Here is a 17,628-nt window from a genome sequence, read left to right on the forward strand (position 1 = left end):
GGAACCAGTTTTGATTTGGCGTAACAGCGTACGGCCTGGGAGCCCTTGGTCTGGTCTGGTTGGTGTTGTGCTGGGCGGTGGTGGTGTTTTGCTTTTTTTTTTAACCTTTTTTTTAATGTCTTCAGCAAGACCGGCACTAAATGTAGTGATATTCTCGGAGGTGAATTTGGGTACTTAAATATCTTGGCCTGAATAGAGGTATAAAAATAGAAGCCTACAACAGTTAGATGCTTCTGCTAATCTTCCTGCTGAAGGACAAGAGACAGAATTGGTTGCACCCAGCCAGGAAAGCTGCCTGCTCTCACCGTACCCTAGCGCCACAGCCTCCATCCTGGGGGTCTCAGGCCTGGCTTCAATGGCCAAAGGATGCTTTCTAACAGGATTTGTGCTCCCAGGACATGCTCAGCCCAGCGGTGGGAGCCTGTGGCAGGGGCTGCAGTGGGGTGTCCAGCCTGGCTGGACTGGGGGGTGTTCAGGAGGGCTTCACGGTGCTCCCACGGGGGCTGGGATCCTTGAGTGGGCTTGAGGGATGCCCTGGGGACATCCCTGCTGCAGGCTCCTGCTCCCCTGCCTGCTGCTCGGTGCCATCCACCAGCGCTGCCAGGTGAATGGGGAAACGGCTGGGGGGAGGTGGTGGCAGCAGGTCCTGGCGTGCTGCTTTGGTTGGTGGCAGGGGCACAGATGGGTCACCCAGGGGCTGCTTTGTGATGGGCTGAGAAGCTGCTGGTGATGAGACCAAGTAGAGTCGGACCTGAAGGTCTGACTTTCTTCAAATCTGGCTGTTTTGTGCCTCTGTGGTGTTCTTTATTTTTTTTTTCTTCCCTTTTTGGAGCGTTTCACAGGAGACTCCTGCTCCTTAACCAGCACTGCTGCTGGGGAGCAGTTGTCAGCTTGAATTTGTCTGCAAGATTCTCAGATGGAGATAATTTCTAGCTGCTGCAATACTGCCGTTGCAAAATAGCCTCAGCAGCCTGAGGACAAAGGCAGCTTCTTGAGTGCTCGCAGATGCACAGATTTCTGGCTCAGTCCCGCTCCCTGCAAGGCAGCTCAGGTGGTTCCTCACACTGGCAGGTGTTTCCCCCGGGGTGAGGAGCAGCAGCAGGACAGCTGGCACCGTTGTGCTGAGCAATTTTCCATGTAGGAACAGGAAGGACTTGGGTGTCCTTCACACAATCTCGTTAGCTAATTGTTATTAGCAGTCACTAACATCTTCCTAAAGGCCGGGAACTGCCACGAGAGGGCAGAAGCTGTTGCTGCTGTTTCCAGTTTTGGTAGCAAAGGCTGCAAATACCAGTTCCTAAAGGGGTTGCAAACAATTTTCCTTTTCCTGACAGGAGGAGGACGCTGTTCAGACAGTCCTTTCAGACACTGTTCAGACCACGTCCTTTGCTGCTTCTTCCCAGCGTGGCTTCCACCCCAATGGCAGGAAGGCTCTCCCACAAGGCAAGGCCGGTTGGTCTGTCTTGAGCCCTTTCCACCTCTGCCACAGGGGGCTTGTTTCCAGGTGAGATTTCTGCCCATCGTGGTCTCTGCTCTGCATGGAGCAGCAAGAAGGAATTTGGAGAAGCTCCATCCTCCATTATTTTTGGCGCTGTTTGCCCGGCAGGCACGGAGGGCAGCTGTGTTATGATCTGCAGAATCACCCCAAATCTCCATTATTGCTGTGTGAAGTGACAAAAGCCAGTGTGCTAGCACTCGCATCCCTAACCACGATGGCCACGGCCTGTTGTCTGCTCTGCTCTCTGGAGTGCTCCCCGCACTGACATGGTGATCCTGCTCCTCTGTCACCTCTGTCCCCATGCTCCTGCGCACCAGGCCAGTGTTATATCCCAGCACATCTGCGGCAGGGCCACCAGCTGGGGTGACACCAGCAGCTGGCTGCGTCAGCCCTTTGTGCGTGTGTCGTGCTGCGTGGCACTGCCAAAGCTCCTTGAGACCGTTCTGGCAGAGGAGAGCAGGCTGCTGCAATGTCCTGAGCTATCTCAGAGGCTTCATTTACCTCTCGTGGGTCTCACGTGTTTCGGTGGTGTTGATGTGCCTCCTGACATACCCCGTGTCAGCACAGTAGCAGGATACAAGTTCCAAATGAAGAGTTTTTCCTGCTTGAGTTAGGAGGTTAATGGCCAATTTCACTGTCTGGGAGAGACTTAAGCGTAACAAACAGGAGCTGCCGTGCCAGCTGACAGCCTCGTACCACCACCTGTGTTACAAGAGGTTGGGAACTCAGTCCAGTTGTGAAGTAAAAAGGAGAATGATTAACTAGTAGATGAGTAGGGTGGTAACAGCTGCTGTTACTTTGGGATCCCACTATAGTAAGACTCTTTTTTTCCTGGGTTTTCACTGTTCTTGAAGTATGGGTTCTTTAACCTTTCATATAGTAACAGTAACTGCAGTGAACGCTTACAGATCATTAATCCCTTCCTTATTAATGTCACTCTCCACAGCACAGCATCGTGTCTATCTTTATTCCTTAGTCATGACAGCAGAGATTCTCTCCAGTGTGAAACAGCTACAAACCCTCTGCCATGCCCGAGTTCCAAGACTTAAAGCTGAGGCAGTTGTCCAGAATATTGTAAAGGCAGCACCAAGCCCGTCTCTGCGAGAAGAGCATGTTTATTAGCTCTATCAACAGTTGCCTTGCCGAACAAACGAATGGCATTGAACTCGGGAAACAGTTATTGAAAACATCACCCCCACACCTGCCATTGTATGAGGAGCAAATTGTGTCAGATTGAAAGGCTCCTGCAGCAAAACACCCAGAAGCCAAACATGGTTCAAGGCCTTGAAGAAGGTATGTGAGATTCTTAACAAATGTGCTCAGAAGGCTTACGAGTCGAGAAAAAACAGACAATAGGCAAAATGCCCCACTAACACAGGCAGCAGTGTGGGATCGGCTTGGAATCAGACGGTCTTTAGTGTAATATTGTTTGTGATTTCTTTGAGCACTGCTTTTCACTGTGGCTTTTTTTTTAACCAGTTTTTCGGAGGGTCCTTGCACCTTGGCTCCGAATAGCGAAGCTATGCACACACACGTTGGTTTTGATCAGGCTCAGTGTGGTAAGCATCCAACTACTCATTTCAAACAGGTAGCAATTCAGATTGGCAGCAGTAGCACACTGTAAAGCTGTACGTGAATAAATTCACTGCATCCCTCTGGGCATGAAGTTTGGACTTTATCTGGGTTTAACAGGTTTTTCATGACTAGAATCTCTGTTGTGCAGTTTTGCTCTAATTAGAATGGGGGCAGGTAACTGTGCTCAAGGGAAAAAAGATATTTAACCAATGGTAGGTTTAATGTCTGGGTGTTTCAGGTTTTTCAAATACAGGTATTTATCCGGCTACTGTAGCTAACTGCTTCTCAAATACTTTTAAAAAGGAAACAAAATTCCTTGCATCTCTTCTGAGCCAACGGGAAATACTTATTAATTTGGATTCCGACATGACTCAGTTGAGAGATTACAGCAGTTGCCAAAACAACTGGTGGAGCAGCTTACTGGAAGTGTAAAACCAATAAAAACATGACAGGATAAAAGCAGAGATGAAAAAAATCTGTAACCATGTTTGGAAAAGTATTTATAAATACTACAAGAGATGCTAATGTCACTTCACAGTAAAGTACCGGTGATCACATTATCTTCATTATCACATTATCTTTTTAGAAGTTCTATTTATTTGGTCACACTGCTCACTATGAAATAACTACACATGAAAATAACTACACATGAAGTAACTAGCTTTACTTTATATCTGTACTGGAGGCTCTGCACTTCGATACTGCGTAGTGTTCATTATTTTTATTTTTATAGTTTCAAGGTCTTGGTAGTTTACTTGCAGGGTGGTGTCATGTTAAGTCCGTCTCACAGTTATCTCTTGGTATTTCCAGTCAAAACACATGAGATTACATGCCCAAATTTAAATATGAAAATGACTAAGCAATTAGTTATTTCATGGTAGTAAACGCTTTGTTCTTTTGTACCTGTAAGAACAGCGTATCTTGGATGATTCAGGACTTACAAATATCCATGCTGGCACAAACAAATAAAAACCCTAGGCAGCAGAAAGACAAAAACAAAAATATTTAGACAATTGGGTTTATTCAGCCTAAAAGAAGAGCACTAACATTAACTTAGAGGGGGATTCAGTGAAAGGCCATGACAAGACAGCAGAAAAGATGTTTAGACTGGGGGCCAGCTTTGGGTCATCGTGCTGAAGACAGCCGAGAATAGCAAATTAGCTTCAGAGCTTGTGTCACACTAATAACAAACAACATTGTTTCGGTCATTCTCTGAGGTTATGCAATGGGAAAACCTAATTATAGCTGACATGAACCTCAATATGTTGCTTTTTTAATGCCTTTCTTCTGATAAGAACACCAGCTAAGGAAAGCCACGGTACATTATCTCTGTAAACAAACATTTTCCTTGCACGATATTCTCTCTTCTTTGAACCCATACTACCAAACGTGATCTGATTGTATTGGCAGAAGCCTGTTAAAATTGTTGCAGGTTAAAGCCTTGGCTACCGAAAGCATCAACCATCAGGCTCTGCTGGGCTGGAGAGACCTACCTAAGGGAAGAGATGAGGTCTTTGCTGCTGCTCCTGACTGTCACGTACAGCACAGTGCCTCTGGTAACTAACATGACTTGAAGCTAAATACAGTATACACAGTTGGTTTACTGAGACTCTGTGTACTTTCATTTCAGCTCCTTTTCTAAGGCTTATTTTTTAGTCAACAGCTGCATTTAAAAGTCAATTTGTTCTATCACAAGTTAAAAGCACACAGCACGCATATACCTAACACTACGGTCTCTCGAACTCCTGTAAAATAAACTGCTGTCCTTTTTCTTTCTCCTGAAGCTTGATGCAGAAGTAAAATCTACAGAGAGTCGCCGTCTTGTTCTTAAATGCAAAAGCCTAGGTTCCTTCACTTAAAAATGGGGAAGGGTTTGTTTCTACAGTGCATAAACTATTTTATTTAGTTGCACAAACTCTAGAGGACTATGAGGTATAGTAACGGATACCTGCTGTGATTTTGCAGAGAGAAGCCGGTAGCAGAGAGAAGTGTGTGTGTGTGTTTCACTGGAACGTTTCCATAATTTCTCCTTTTTGGAAGGCGCAATAATTTCAATTTCCCATTTCTACCACAAAAACATTAGTGAAAAGAACTGGGTTTGTACTGATGTTTTAAACAAGTGAAAACCGTTACAACTATAAGTTGAAGTATATAACGTATAAAAAAAGAGGCTGTTATAAAAAATACTTTGTAGGTCTTCTCTTGAGAGGTCCAGTATTACACATAAAAATGCTAAACAGAACTGATGGTATAAACTGATGATATAAATTATACTCTAGAAAATTACTCCAAAGCCTCACGGGCTTGAGTTTCTTGTTGAATAAAGGTGTCAGGTGAAATTTTCTTACTTCAGTCAGATGCTCGTTCTCCATTTGAAGAAACAAACAAAAAAAAGCCCCTAAAGCGTCTGACTTCTGTGTGATCCTTTGTAAATCTCACTTCTGAGTTCAATACTTATGAATCCCTTCTGCAGTAGGCACGCAGGGGGTCTGCATGTCACTCGGGCTCACATCATAGCCCAGCTTCTTCATATCCTTAGTCACTACGTTGAAGGAGATGGTCACAAAGCCTTGAGATCGCACCCTCGTTACTAGAAGAAAGAAGACAGGAATAACACTGGTTAAGAGAGGATTTCTGAGTCACTGTTGAACTCCTCACATACCTGGGTAGGACTGCCTTGTTTCCAACAGGAGAAATGGGTGGCCAGGCCCTGGTCTGCTGCCATGCAAGGGTTGCAGTCAGGAGCCCCCGGGGCCTTACCTTCTCTTCCTTCTCCCTGCGCTACCACTTTGGGGTCAGTAAATTCTGGACGTCTCCCTGTGAACCAACTTGGAGAAGAGAATAGAAAATAAATAATTGAATACACATGGTAGCATTTAGATTTGACACAATTTATTATATGCAACTTTTTTTAAAGGAGGATAAGCCTCCCAGCTTTTGTTCACAGTATGGAGTTTTGGAGACCTAATCACTTTCTTTATTGCTGTTCTACTGTGATCAAAGATAAGTTTTTCTCTGTCTGAGGGGGAAAAAAAAGAAACAAATTTCATACATGTTATATTAAATCCAAGCTATATCTGGGCTAGACAAACTCTCTCCACGGCAAAGCAGTTTCAAGACCAGTCTGATTCAAGGCCTTATTACCCAAAGTAACAGAGAGGCTTGGATACTTTAAATACATCAGAAGCGCCCACAGTATAAAGGTATATAAACTAGCATGCAGATTCTGTGAGAAGGGTATCATAAGAGATGGACATCAGCTGAATCCTGTCTGTGGGGCATAGATTCCCACACCAGCTCTGACCCAAACCAGGCTCAGCTGGTATATGCAATCCACAACCTGACAGTCAGCTCACAGGTCATTCAGACTGCACTCGAACAATACCATGGAAAGAAAAAACTTAACACCCTGAGTCACTATGCGTATACACCTACTTTGGAAGGGCTGTGTGCTTGGAAAGAAAACAAAGATTGCAGCAAAGGCATTCTGGATAGAAGAAGAGGTAAAACAGAGTTTTTCCAGGTGCTGTCTTTGCTTTCTGGATTGTTCTTAATGTGTCTATCCTTCAAGAAAAGTCCTTAGCTATAGCATGACTTAAACATGGACTGTAGCACACCTCCTTGGGTCCAATGACAACTAAAATACCCAATAAAATTAGTCTAAGTAGAGCTTCTGCAAGTCACATCACTGACATAATCAGCCTGTGCAATAAAGAGCAGCCCCTCAGTACAAGAATTCAGGTCTGCTGTTAAAATTTGTTCTTTTTCAAACATGAAGATGAAGAAGAGACAAAGTGTTACTGCAAGCAGAGAGTTAACACATTTAGAGAAAGCTCTTCAAAAAACCCAGACACCTGAGAATGGGTCTTTACCTTCAAAACCACGTGGTTATGATAGAAAGTGCACACAGATATGCACCACTGAGTAGCTGGATAGACATTTGCAAGTAAGAGCAAGAACTTTAAAAATAAGACGTCTTTAATCATTACCTTGTAAACTTTTGCAGCCTAGATGTGGACTCTGGAACAAACATAGCAATGGTTCTCTTATGCCTAAAACAAACATGAGAGGTGCAGACCTTCAGAAATGAAGCAAACAGCACTGGCAAGTCTTATATTTGTACAGGCGGCGGAATTTCAGACACATCAGACCACTGAACACCTCAAAGTAAAACAATACTTTTCCTTTCACAAAGAAAGTGTTTGCTTGCATAGGAAGAGCATAATTTCAAGCGGCAGGAATGAAAGCTTAGCGTGTGCTGAGAGAGATGGGGAGAGAGTGATGAGAGCTAACACTGAACTTCATACTTCGGTGATCTTCATGCCAGTTCTAACTTTAAGGAGTAACTTATGGGATTGGCAATAACAATAATAACCAGGGACTACTGCTAGAAAATCCACGCCCTTTGTACCAAACGGACAAGACATGATAAGCAAATACAGGGACAGTTTTGTCCCTGCATTAACATTGCAACTTGGAAATTAATCTCTGTTTTAGCCCTGAAAGGTGGCAGGGCTGTCACCTCACCTTCCAGGCGTGAAGGGCACGTGAACGGCTCCATAACCTCTCACCACGTCGTTTCCAAAAAAATCAGGTCCGTAGACGCTCACGACAATCTGCGGCCCTGCCGAAGAAGCGGGGGTGAGCGAGGTGCCTCGTCTTCGAGCGTTTCCCCCCCCCCGACTCCCCGGGCACTCACAGCCGGACGGGTTGGTGCTCTTGAAGGTAATTTCGATGGGGAAGTTCCAGACGAGCGTGGTGGGCGCGACGGCGCTCTTGGAGGTGATCTGGGAGATGCCCTCCTCCAGGCCCTGAGGGGGAGAAAGCGCCATGAGCGGGGGCCCGCCACACACACGCGCGGCTGGCCAGGCAGCGCTTCAGGGACACGCAAGGGACCCTTACAGCAGTGGGGACCCAGTCCTGGCCGTAGACGAAGCAGAACTTGCAGTAGAGCTCGTCAAACCCGGGGAACTGCAGGGAGACGGGCGGCGTGAGCGGGCCGGGCCCACGGGGACCGAGGGCCGGGGCAAGGCCGCGCTGCCGGGGCTGGTGCCGAGGCCGGCCCGGGGTTGGAGCCGAGGCCGGGCCGCCCCCCGCCGCGGTCCCCGCTCACCTCCCCGCTCTCGATCTGCCCGTTGACGGCCACCAGGAAGACGCCGGGGCCGCCGCCGCCCGCCATGGCGCCCGCCTCGCTGCTAGGCCCCGTTGCCATGGGGACGGACGGAGCGGCGCAGGGGACAAAATGCCGCAGCGGGCGGCCCTTCGCGGGGCTGCCGGGGAGTGCCCGGGGTTACCAAAAAGCGGGCGAATCGCCCCAAAACGCCGGCAGTGCCGCTCCCCTCGTTCAGCACAGCGGGTTCTCGTCACCCCCAAGGCCGCTGGCCTGAGGGGCTGGGGCTGAGGCCCACGGGAACCTGCCTTCCACCGCCCATCTCCCCCTTAATCCTTAAGCCACGTTGCATTTTGAATTTTATACATTTTTGGTTTATAACATTTGCATAAATCACTCCCGGTGAGCTCTCTTTAAGGCATTCCCAGCCCGTGTGAGGGAGCGGGGCCTGCTCCCTGCAGCAGACGCCGAGGAAATGGCCACTAGATGCTGCTGCCGGCCGGGCTGCGGCGGCTGCGCCCGAAGGGAGCCCCAGGCCTGGGGTGTCCGTGGGGGGAACATTTGGGATCGACAGGGACGGGGGCACCCGGCAGTTTTGGTGTCCCCACGGGGCCACAGTCACAGCTACACGGGGCCTGTCACAGGCCGTGAGGCGTCAAGTTTTAAGGCTTTGTAATTAGCGTCGTGTAATGGCGTATTTGTCTCCCTGGCCTGGCGGGAGCAAGCTGTGTCCCGATAAGTGCTGATACCTGGATGTGACTGCACATCCCATGGGAAGGCGAGGAAATGGGATTGTGCTGGTCTGATTAGCCTGCTCTAATTAAAAGGGGAGTGAATTCTGTGTGTCTTTTCAGAGCTGATGCTGCTGACCCGGCCATGCTGTCTCCGTACAAAGGCCGTGAGACGATGGTGCCGGGAAGCTTTGCCACCGCCACAGCCGCTCACCCCTCGCCACCATTCTCCATCGCAGACACTGCTGCCCTGCCTGCGAGCTGTCTTGGGGCATTCAGTCAGCACTGGGCTCTGGGGAAGGATGTGAGGAACACGCAAAGCTCTGGCCAGCACCTGCTTGGCTTTCCCTTGCTGCCACAGCAAGGAGTCGGAGGCAGCCTCGGTCCCTGGCCTCATCCATCAGCTCCATTTTGCCTCCTTTTTGGCAGCCACCTTGCGGAGGCTCGCGTTGCTGGTCTGGCTCTCTGCAGTGCCACACTGTGGACTGTTTGTTTCGGGTGTTTTTCCTGAGGGTAAAGGGGCATCCTGAGATACTGCCTCTTGCCTTGTGAGGGGTGCTGTGTGTGTTTGGACTGGACTGAGAATAAACTATCACTACTATCTGTGTCTGAAAAATGCCTTTCATGTTCTGATATATTTTCTGCCAATATTTATTTCAATTAGATTTGTCATGTTTTCTTTGAGTTTACTTTTTTCTTTTTTAAACATTCAGCAAACAAAACTTGGCCAACAGGGGAATGGGAGACAGGTAGGAGGGGTGGGAGGGAATGACTGAAATTTTATCCTTCCTCCCCTGCCCCTCAGAAATGCTTCAGAGCAAATCATTTATTTCAACTGAAAATTATCCAGGGGAAAAATAAAACAGCTCTCAAACAACTGTCCTTTGCAGCTAGCAAGGCCCTTTAATTAACACTTTTTTTTTTCTTTATTTCTTTTTTTTTTTTTTCTTTTCCTTGGCTACCAGCTAACTCAGACCTAGCTAAGAGCCAATTTAAGGTTTTTTTTTTTTTCATGCCTAGCAAGTGATATACAGCTGCTGGAGGAGTTAATACCAGCACCGAGAGATTTTCCCCATGACAGAGAAAAGGCAGCGGGGTTATTCTGCAGCTATGAGTCATCTGTACCTGCCTGTGGAAGGCCTCTATCGCCTTCCAGTTGTAAGGAGACCTTTCTCCCCCCCGCCCCCTTACATGCCAATCTTGTTCTAATTAGCTGCATTTTTGCTCTTTATGATTAGAATGAAATCCCAAGCAACGAAGCAAAGAAAACTTAATTAACGGTCCATCAGAGATTTCAATTTCCAAGCATAATGAAAACTCACAGATCAGGGCTGTTCTGTGGGTGTTATTTAACGATGTCGGCATCTCTCTTGGCCAAGTAAAACATTCATTTCTTCTTCCAGCCCTGTCCCGGTCCTGTTGTTTGGTGTTCCCTGCGTGAGGCACTTTCTGGGAACCTCCCTGGGGCATCTGGGGAGCCCAGGGAAGGAAGGTGCTCGCTGGCTTGCTGTTGTGCACATGGAAGTTCCCGTCTCTGAAAGAGCATCTCCTGCTCTAGCAAGCACTGACCTCTGTGCACAAGACATAAAAAAACTAAGGGCATTACAGTTTTTTTTTCACTTCCAGAAAGAGCCAGGGGCTGGAAAAATCTGTGCCAACTCTCCCATGCTCATGCAAAGGACATTTTTTTAGGCTCCAAGCTTCCAGGAAAGTGCTTTGGGAGTTGCTGCCGCTTGTGATCCAGCGCTCAGTGCGCGTAGGTGGATGTTCTTACCTGTAGCAAAGAGCATCCTTGTGGGAGCGCGGTGGAAGAAAGAAGCTGGCTAAGAGAAAATGGGGTTGCACGGGGCGAGATTACAGTGTGAAAAAGGAATGTCTAAGGCAAAAGGAGTCTGTGCAGTCCTTCGCCTCTGCCAGACACAAAGCTCCTCCCCGGGGGAAGCCTGCTTTTTTGTGAGAGGCACAGGAGAAGGGCTCCTTTGCAGAACTGCATAATTGCTATTGTGAGATGGAGCCCTTGGTGTGAGCGGCAGGTCCAGGTGCTGCTGCTCGCTGCTGCCCAGGTGAGAGAGTGCTTTAAAATCTGCGCTGGAGGCTGGTGCCCAGAAAGCAGGGTCTTTGTCACCATTACATTTTCAAGTATGATTAAACCAACCCTGAGGCTGATTCATTGCTTCCAAAAGGCGCTCAGGGAAGGTGGGTGAGAGAGGAACAACAATACAGTGGCACAGCAGAAAAGTTTATTTTTAATCCCAAATATTTCCAATCAACACCTGCTAAATGGCCAGTGAAATACATTTTATGGTGTCATTAATCTGCAATAAACCAGTTTTATTTTTAGAGTGTTTGCACAAAGTTGCCAGTCTGACTCATTCATCCCTGCCTGCATTTTATCTCTGCGAGGAGGCTACAGAGAGCTTCCCTGCCCTTTGTCTTAGCAGCCTTTTTCTTCTGTTCGTAGCGCTCTTCCCACCTGCTGTTCAAATCAAAGAACGTGGAAGTACATGGAAAAGCCTGAGCCCAGACAGCGATATTCTTGCTGTAATTCTTGCTGAATTTATTTACCCAGCTATTTAGTTTGGTGGGAAAGTAATTGGGCGGCGACTGGTGGGGTGAACTGTTCTGTTACACGTTGACATGCTGCGAGCCAGCCAGAAAACAAGTGCGAGGGGCTGCAGCTGCCCCAGGAGGGTCCCCAGCACCCCGGGCACCGCGGTGCAGTGACTTTGCAGGGACAGGGGATGCACTGCGACTCTTAACCCAGGCCACGTGTGAATGCAAGGACACTTGCACCATCCTCAGCCCAAGCACAATTTACCCAAATCCCCCTGGAGTAAAAGAGCACAGCAAAAAGACAAAGCAGAGGTGTCAATATCCAGTGTTCTGCCCCTCCTCGTTACACCGGGTGATTTATCAGGTTGGGATCCAGCCCTGAGGCCGGCTGCAGAACATCACTGCTTGCACAAGGTCCTATTGCCAGTGGGCTGTGAGATGTCTGGTCTTCTACGAAGAATTAATTTGTTTTGGAACTTGTTACCATTTGTTAGGTTATTATTTTTTTGGTTAATGAGGAAAATTAATTAGTGCCTTGATCTGAGCCAGTCGGAATAAATTAACATGCAGGCAGGAAGGGGGAGAAGGCGAGGAGGGCTGGAGGAGCAGCCTCCCAGCAGGGCCATCGGGTTTGGTAAGGGCATGAGGAACTGGAGGCTCTGTGGAGAGGAGGGGAGGGAAGGCGAGCTCCTGCCTTTGCCAGACACGAAGCCCTCCTGCTCGTCAGCCACCGTGGCTGTATTTTGGGGGACAGCTGGCTCAGGTGGGAGAGCCTCTACTTGTGTATCTGCAGCAAACCCGGGCACCATCGCCCCAGGCCTTTGGCAGCTTGTGCCTCCGTGCAGGCAAAGCTGAAGCAAGAAACATAAGTTGCTCTTTTATTATTTTTTCTTTTTTAATCAAATAGTTTAAAAATTAATCTGGTTTCTTTCCTGTGGTGTCAGATAATGAGGGTTGCTGGCGCTTTTCCCTGCAAACAGATGTTTTCCCTGAATAATCCAATGGCCACAGCTGAAAAACCCAACCCCTGCCTGGCAAGTGCATGAGGGCAAGTCAAGGGGTCCTGGCCCGAGGTGCAGCTCTGGCTCAGCCCAGCGGGGTCACAGTCCCAAACTGGGGCTGAAACCTCCCTGGTGACATCTCTGTGAGCAGAGATATTGACCAGGGATGTGCTTATGCCACTACATGTGCTGCAGTCACCACAGAGAGCCCACACTGGGGATGCACACAAAAAAAGGTTTGAAAAAAATCATCATGGGGGAAGCGGGGGCTGCCTCTGTTAACACCATTTTGTGCAAGAGGACTGAGCACCCACCCGGTGCGAGCTTGAGTTATCGCAGGACCTGAGCGGGATTGCAGCAGATAGCCACACTGAGCTGCTTGGAAAAAAAACATTTGGAGATTTCAGCCCCTCACCCCCACTGCTGATGGCTGAGGTGCTGGTGGGAGGCAGTAAAATTTCTAATTAAGGCCCCGTAAGGAAGAGGCGATGGCCCCAGACATTAAAACAGCCATGTATTTAATGCTTAATTGGGAATGTTTAATGGATAAAGTCAATTTAATTATTCAACCCAAGAAAGCTTGTACAAATATCAGTCCTTATTAGTATTCATGCCACCTGTATGATCTCACAACATTGGCAGATTAAAGGTTGTATCTAATTGCGCTGAGGATGGATTCAGATTAGAGGCTTTTTTTTTTTAAACCTTTTTTTTTTTTTAACCTTTTTTTTTTTTCCCCAGCCTGACAAAGACAATTTCAGATTGATGCCATCTGTGATTCGACTGTGAAGTGGAGACCAGCTGAAGATGCTTTGAGGTGGTTTCCTCTGCCCCCTCCTCAACACGCTGGTGGCAGTCCTCGTTTATCCCCGCTCTCCAGGGCTGCCCGCAGCAGGGCCAGGCTGATGTTCCTGCAGGCCGTGGCTCTGCTGCAATGGGGAGAGCTGGGGCAGAGTCGGGCTGAGAAATGAATGTGAATGAATTGTCATTAAAAATGCAGAAAAGAAATAGATCTGGTTAAATAATGATCTGCATTTATCTGGTTATCTGCATTCTCCACTTCCAACCTCAAGCGATGCCACCTTTGAGGGCAGCCTGGTGGAAATGGCTTAGCATTATAAGGATTCAATCAGCAGGAAAATGAACACGGCTTTACAAATTAGGCTGTTTCTCCATGCTGTTGTAAATGGCCAGGTTGGGGGCCTGAGACCCAGCTCTGCTCTGTGTAACGTGCTGGCTTTAAAAAACTGCTGCTTTACAAAGGAGCCGGTTCATAACATAAACCCGACCCCCAGCACTCGCTGTGTATTTTGGGTGTTCTCCATCACTTTGTCCTTTCTCCAGCTGCAGCTGTGCGGGTCTCCTGCCGCAGTGGAGCATGAGACACCCATCGTGTCCCATCCTGATCCTGCTCCTGGCCGGGTGGCAGGCAGAGGCATTGCCACCTGCACGGCTTCTTTTTATTCCCTTCACATCTTTGCTAACATAAAATCAAGTAACCCCGGGCTGCTTTTTGGCCTCCTGGAGGCTCGCTTCATGTGCTCCAAGCTGTGGTTCCGGCTTCAAAATTAAGGCTTTGGGACCTGGAGCCTGATACCCTGAGTATTCAGCCATCTCCTATGGATGCCCAACCCTGGCCCAAAGCTCAGAGCCCCTTCAGACACTGCCTTTCCAGCAAAACTCAGTAACAACTGCAGCAATAATTACCTTTATGGTGTTTTTTCTGGAATTCCCCACTATCCTACGGAGGCAGAATAATTACAATAATTCTAAATGACTTAATTGTGGCGGTGCAGGTGCTCGGAGGCAGCTGGCACAAAGCTGCTTGATGCACGGGGGCTCTGGGGCAAGGACTCACCGGGCAGCACCAAGGGGGCCGAGCAGGCAGCGTCCCCACGTCCCCGAGCCCCCCGGGGCAGAGCAGGGTCTGGAGCCGGGGCTGTGGCAGCGGCGTCCCCGTGCCACGGCACAAAGTCAGGCCACGCTTCCAGTTTATACAGTTTAATACATGTGAAACAAGATACATTTCCTTTTGAGTAATGAATGCATAAATAACAGAAGATATATGTGAATGCATAAATATGAGGCGGCATGGAACGAACCAAACAAAAACGGTTGTTTTTAATTTTTTTTTTTCCTGCGTGTCTTTTTGCTGCTGTTGCCCGGCGCTCGGGTTGACATCGGCTTTCCGTGGTGAAGCTGTCCCGCGGGGAGGGCCTGGATGAAGAGCGGGTAAGGGGCAGGGAACGGAGGCTAAAAACAAAAAAATCAACCCCAAAACTAAAAAAAAAAATAAAAAAAAATAAAGTGGTGTTGACAGGTGCCTCGAATTCCTCGAGAGACTTCTGGGTCTGCGACGGCAGCAGAGGGGCCTTCGGAGGGCAGCGCGTCCACGTGGGTGCGGGTATGCGGAGGAAGACGAACAGAAAGAGTGCAAATGGGACGGTTACGGCTATCACCGAGTTCTCAAAGGCATTCTGCTACGAGAACAAATCATTAGCTTAAATGCTCACAAAGAACATCACCTAAGACAGCTCTTTATATCTTTACAGACTGTATCAATAATTTACTTTGAACTGCAGTAAACAAAATACATTTCTTAAATAACTTACTATTTATTTGTTTTGTTTTTTTTTCTATCTCTGTAAATTTAACTTTTTCCTTTTTTTAGTCTTTTTTTTTTTTTTTTGTAATGCAAGACACCTTGTTTGTGCACGTTAGTTCAGATTATTGCGACATTTAACCTGAATATCCGTTAAAAAAGGAAAAAAAAAAAAGCAAAAGGACAATTGTACAGACAAGAAGAATGAATAACTTATTATTGCACTGGCTACAATTCAGTAGTGATTTGGTTTTTTTTTTTTTTTTCTGTAGTTAGGACAATCTCTAAAGTACAAAAGAAAAATGAGAGAGACGGCTAAAGCGTCAGCTGTGAAAAGAAGCTGCTAGGATGATGGTGGAGGAAGAGAGGGAGGGAGAGGGGAAAAAAAGGAGAGCAAAGAAAGAGGAGAAACATTTGGAAAACGCATGGCCGTAATAATTAGATCCACATAAAACCCAAGGAAACACCACCCAGTTGCGGAGTCACATGTAATGCAAAAAACAGTATCGTTTCTCTATAAAAATATGTGCATTATGAAGAGAGAGTTTTTGTGGGTACATTTTTTTTGTCTTTTTTCCTTGTTTTGTATTTCACAAATACATTATTTCTATTTATATAACTGCTGATATACAGACAATGTACAGCTCCCATCTCCTGGGCACTCCCACATAATGTGACATCTCTAAAAGGTGCCTTTTTAAAAGTTGAGCGTCTTTAAAAAAAAAGAAAAACAAACAACGAAACAACAAGACCCAAAGAGAATCCCCCAAATCCCAACCGCCACCACCTCGCACCCAAATCAATGTGATCGAGGCCACGGAGGGCGGCGGGAGGACCGAAGCCACCCCCCCCCCCGGCCAGCTCCACCTTCCCTTTAGAAAAGAAACCCCCAAACCGCTCGCAAAGGCGCTCCCCCCGCCCCGAAACACCCGTCACCGTTTCGTCCAGCCGTTTGTTTGGTTTCTTTTTAATTTTTTTTTTTTTTTTTTTACTTTTTTTGTTTTTTGCAAACCTCCACAGCGCTTAAGAACAAGTGACTGCGAGAAAGGAAAAAAAAAAATGAGAGAGTGGCCGCGCACCCGCCGCCGCTCATTCCCTTCGGTTTCAAAACCCACATTGGTGTCAAGCCCTTGAGACCCCCCCGCTCCCCCCCTCCCAGAAAGCTATACTGGCTCATCGATGTCTTCTTCTGTTGCGACAGTCATGGGCACCAAGTCCTGCTTCCGGAGGGGGCTCTTGGCGGTGCCGAGGAGCTCTTTGCTTTTCTCAGCGCTGCTCCACTGAGTTTTTAAGTGATCCGCCTTTTTCAGTTCGGGGGCCGCGGGGTCCGGCCGGGAATCCGGCGTGGACTGCCCGCTGTCCAGGAGATCCGAGAGGCTGCTCAAGGAGCTGCCGTCCGACTGCTCGAAGGAGAAGTTGGGGATGGCCAGGTGCTCCCCGCGGCACGGGGGCTGGCCCCGGCGCTCCGCTTTGGAGGCCGGCTCCCCCCCAGGCTGGCTCTCTGCGAGCTCCAGGGACTCTCTGTAAGCCGGGAACTCGCAGGAGGGGGTCCTTCGGCGCAGCATGCTGTTCTCGGAGGGTTTGGTGCGCGAGGCCGCCCCGCCATCGTCCTCCATGGGAGGATCTATAGAAATGCAGGGCGGGCTCATCTTCTTCTTCCTCCGGGCTCCGTGGATGTACTCGGACTCCGGCTGGATGTGGGCAGGGGACCGCTGCTTCTCCTCGGCAGGGTCCTCAAAGCTACAGTCTCCATCGCTGATGGAGGGGCAGATCTCGATGGAGTGCCGCCTTTGGTCGTCTGCCCAGCTGGGCTTGTTGAGGAAGCCCTTTGTATCGATGCTGTAAAACTTCTTCAAGTCCTTCTCCTTGCCGCCGCCCCCGGAGAGGCTGCTTGTGCTGCAATTCTTGAGGGGCACCGGCGACGGGGCCGGGGAGATGAACGGCGAAGTCGAGTGGCTCCCAGCCTCCGAGTGCTCCCCCCAGTCTTTGGCTGAGCTGTTGATGTGACGAACCTCCTCGTCGGCCAGGTCGGAGGGCTCCACGAGGCAGCCCTCGGGGCTGGGGGGGCCGCTGCTGGGGCTGGCCGGCCGGCTGGGGACCCCGCGCTGGCCGCAGCCGTGCTTCCGCGCTAGCGGGCCGGGGTGCCGATGTGGGGAGGATGGAGGGGAACGTGGAGGGGTGGCTGGCAGGGAGGAGGCCGTGGGGTGGAGAGGGCTGGGGGTGAAGGTGCTCTGGGGCTGCTTCGCCGACGGTAGCGTCTCTCCTGGCTCCGCTTGCAGGCTGTCCTTGGGATCCGGTGTCTGCCCGTCCACAGAGTCCGTCCGAACGGCCTCCTGGAAGGGGAGGAGAGAGAGATGGGGGCGAGAGCCTGGGGATCTGCCAGGCTGGTGGCACTTTTAGGGGTGAAACCTGGCCCGTGGCAGAACGGTTGGTGGGTGTAATGCTTCCCTCACCACCCCGTCCCCACCCCGCAGTGCCAGCCCCCACGGGACTGCCTCCATACAAGTTTTGCAACCAGACCTGGGGCCTCAGCGTGAAGGCCTTTTATCTGCTGGGTC

General features: G+C 49.0%; 2 protein-coding genes across 7 annotated transcripts in view; both read right to left on the reverse strand.

Moving 5' to 3' along the window:
- Positions 1 to 4,081: 4,081 nt before the first annotated feature.
- B9D1 (B9 domain containing 1) lies at positions 4,082 to 8,684 on the reverse strand. 3 transcript variants are annotated; one of them, XM_040575124.1, is made up of 7 exons: positions 8,187 to 8,684; positions 7,976 to 8,044; positions 7,773 to 7,884; positions 7,601 to 7,697; positions 7,063 to 7,125; positions 5,834 to 5,901; positions 4,082 to 5,663 (listed from the first exon to the last, which is right to left on the reverse strand). In XM_040575124.1, the coding sequence occupies exons 1-7, from the start codon at positions 8,283 to 8,285 to the stop codon at positions 5,521 to 5,523; spliced, it is 651 nt and encodes a 216-aa protein (XP_040431058.1). In that variant the 5' UTR covers positions 8,286 to 8,684; the 3' UTR covers positions 4,082 to 5,520. The 3 variants fall into 3 exon arrangements, with proteins under 3 accessions (XP_040431058.1, XP_040431057.1, XP_040431059.1); XM_040575123.1 differs by having other exon boundaries at positions 7,601 to 7,884; positions 8,187 to 8,330; XM_040575125.1 differs by lacking the exon at positions 7,976 to 8,044 and having other exon boundaries at positions 8,187 to 8,309.
- Positions 8,685 to 14,459: 5,775 nt separating this feature from the next.
- The window catches only part of CACNA1H (calcium voltage-gated channel subunit alpha1 H), a 227,814-nt gene continuing 224,645 nt past the window's right edge, over positions 14,460 to 17,628 (reverse strand). For all 4 annotated transcript variants that reach the window (XM_040574186.1, XM_040574187.1, XM_040574185.1 and 1 more), the window contains one exon: positions 14,460 to 17,403. In XM_040574186.1, coding sequence (XP_040430120.1) covers positions 16,234 to 17,403 — 1,170 coding nt within the window. In that variant the 3' untranslated portion in view covers positions 14,460 to 16,233. The remainder of the gene's footprint in view (positions 17,404 to 17,628) is intronic.

Source organism: Cygnus olor, chromosome 15 (genome assembly GCF_009769625.2).
Source record: "Cygnus olor isolate bCygOlo1 chromosome 15, bCygOlo1.pri.v2, whole genome shotgun sequence".
Lineage (NCBI taxonomy): Eukaryota > Metazoa > Chordata > Aves > Anseriformes > Anatidae > Cygnus > Cygnus olor.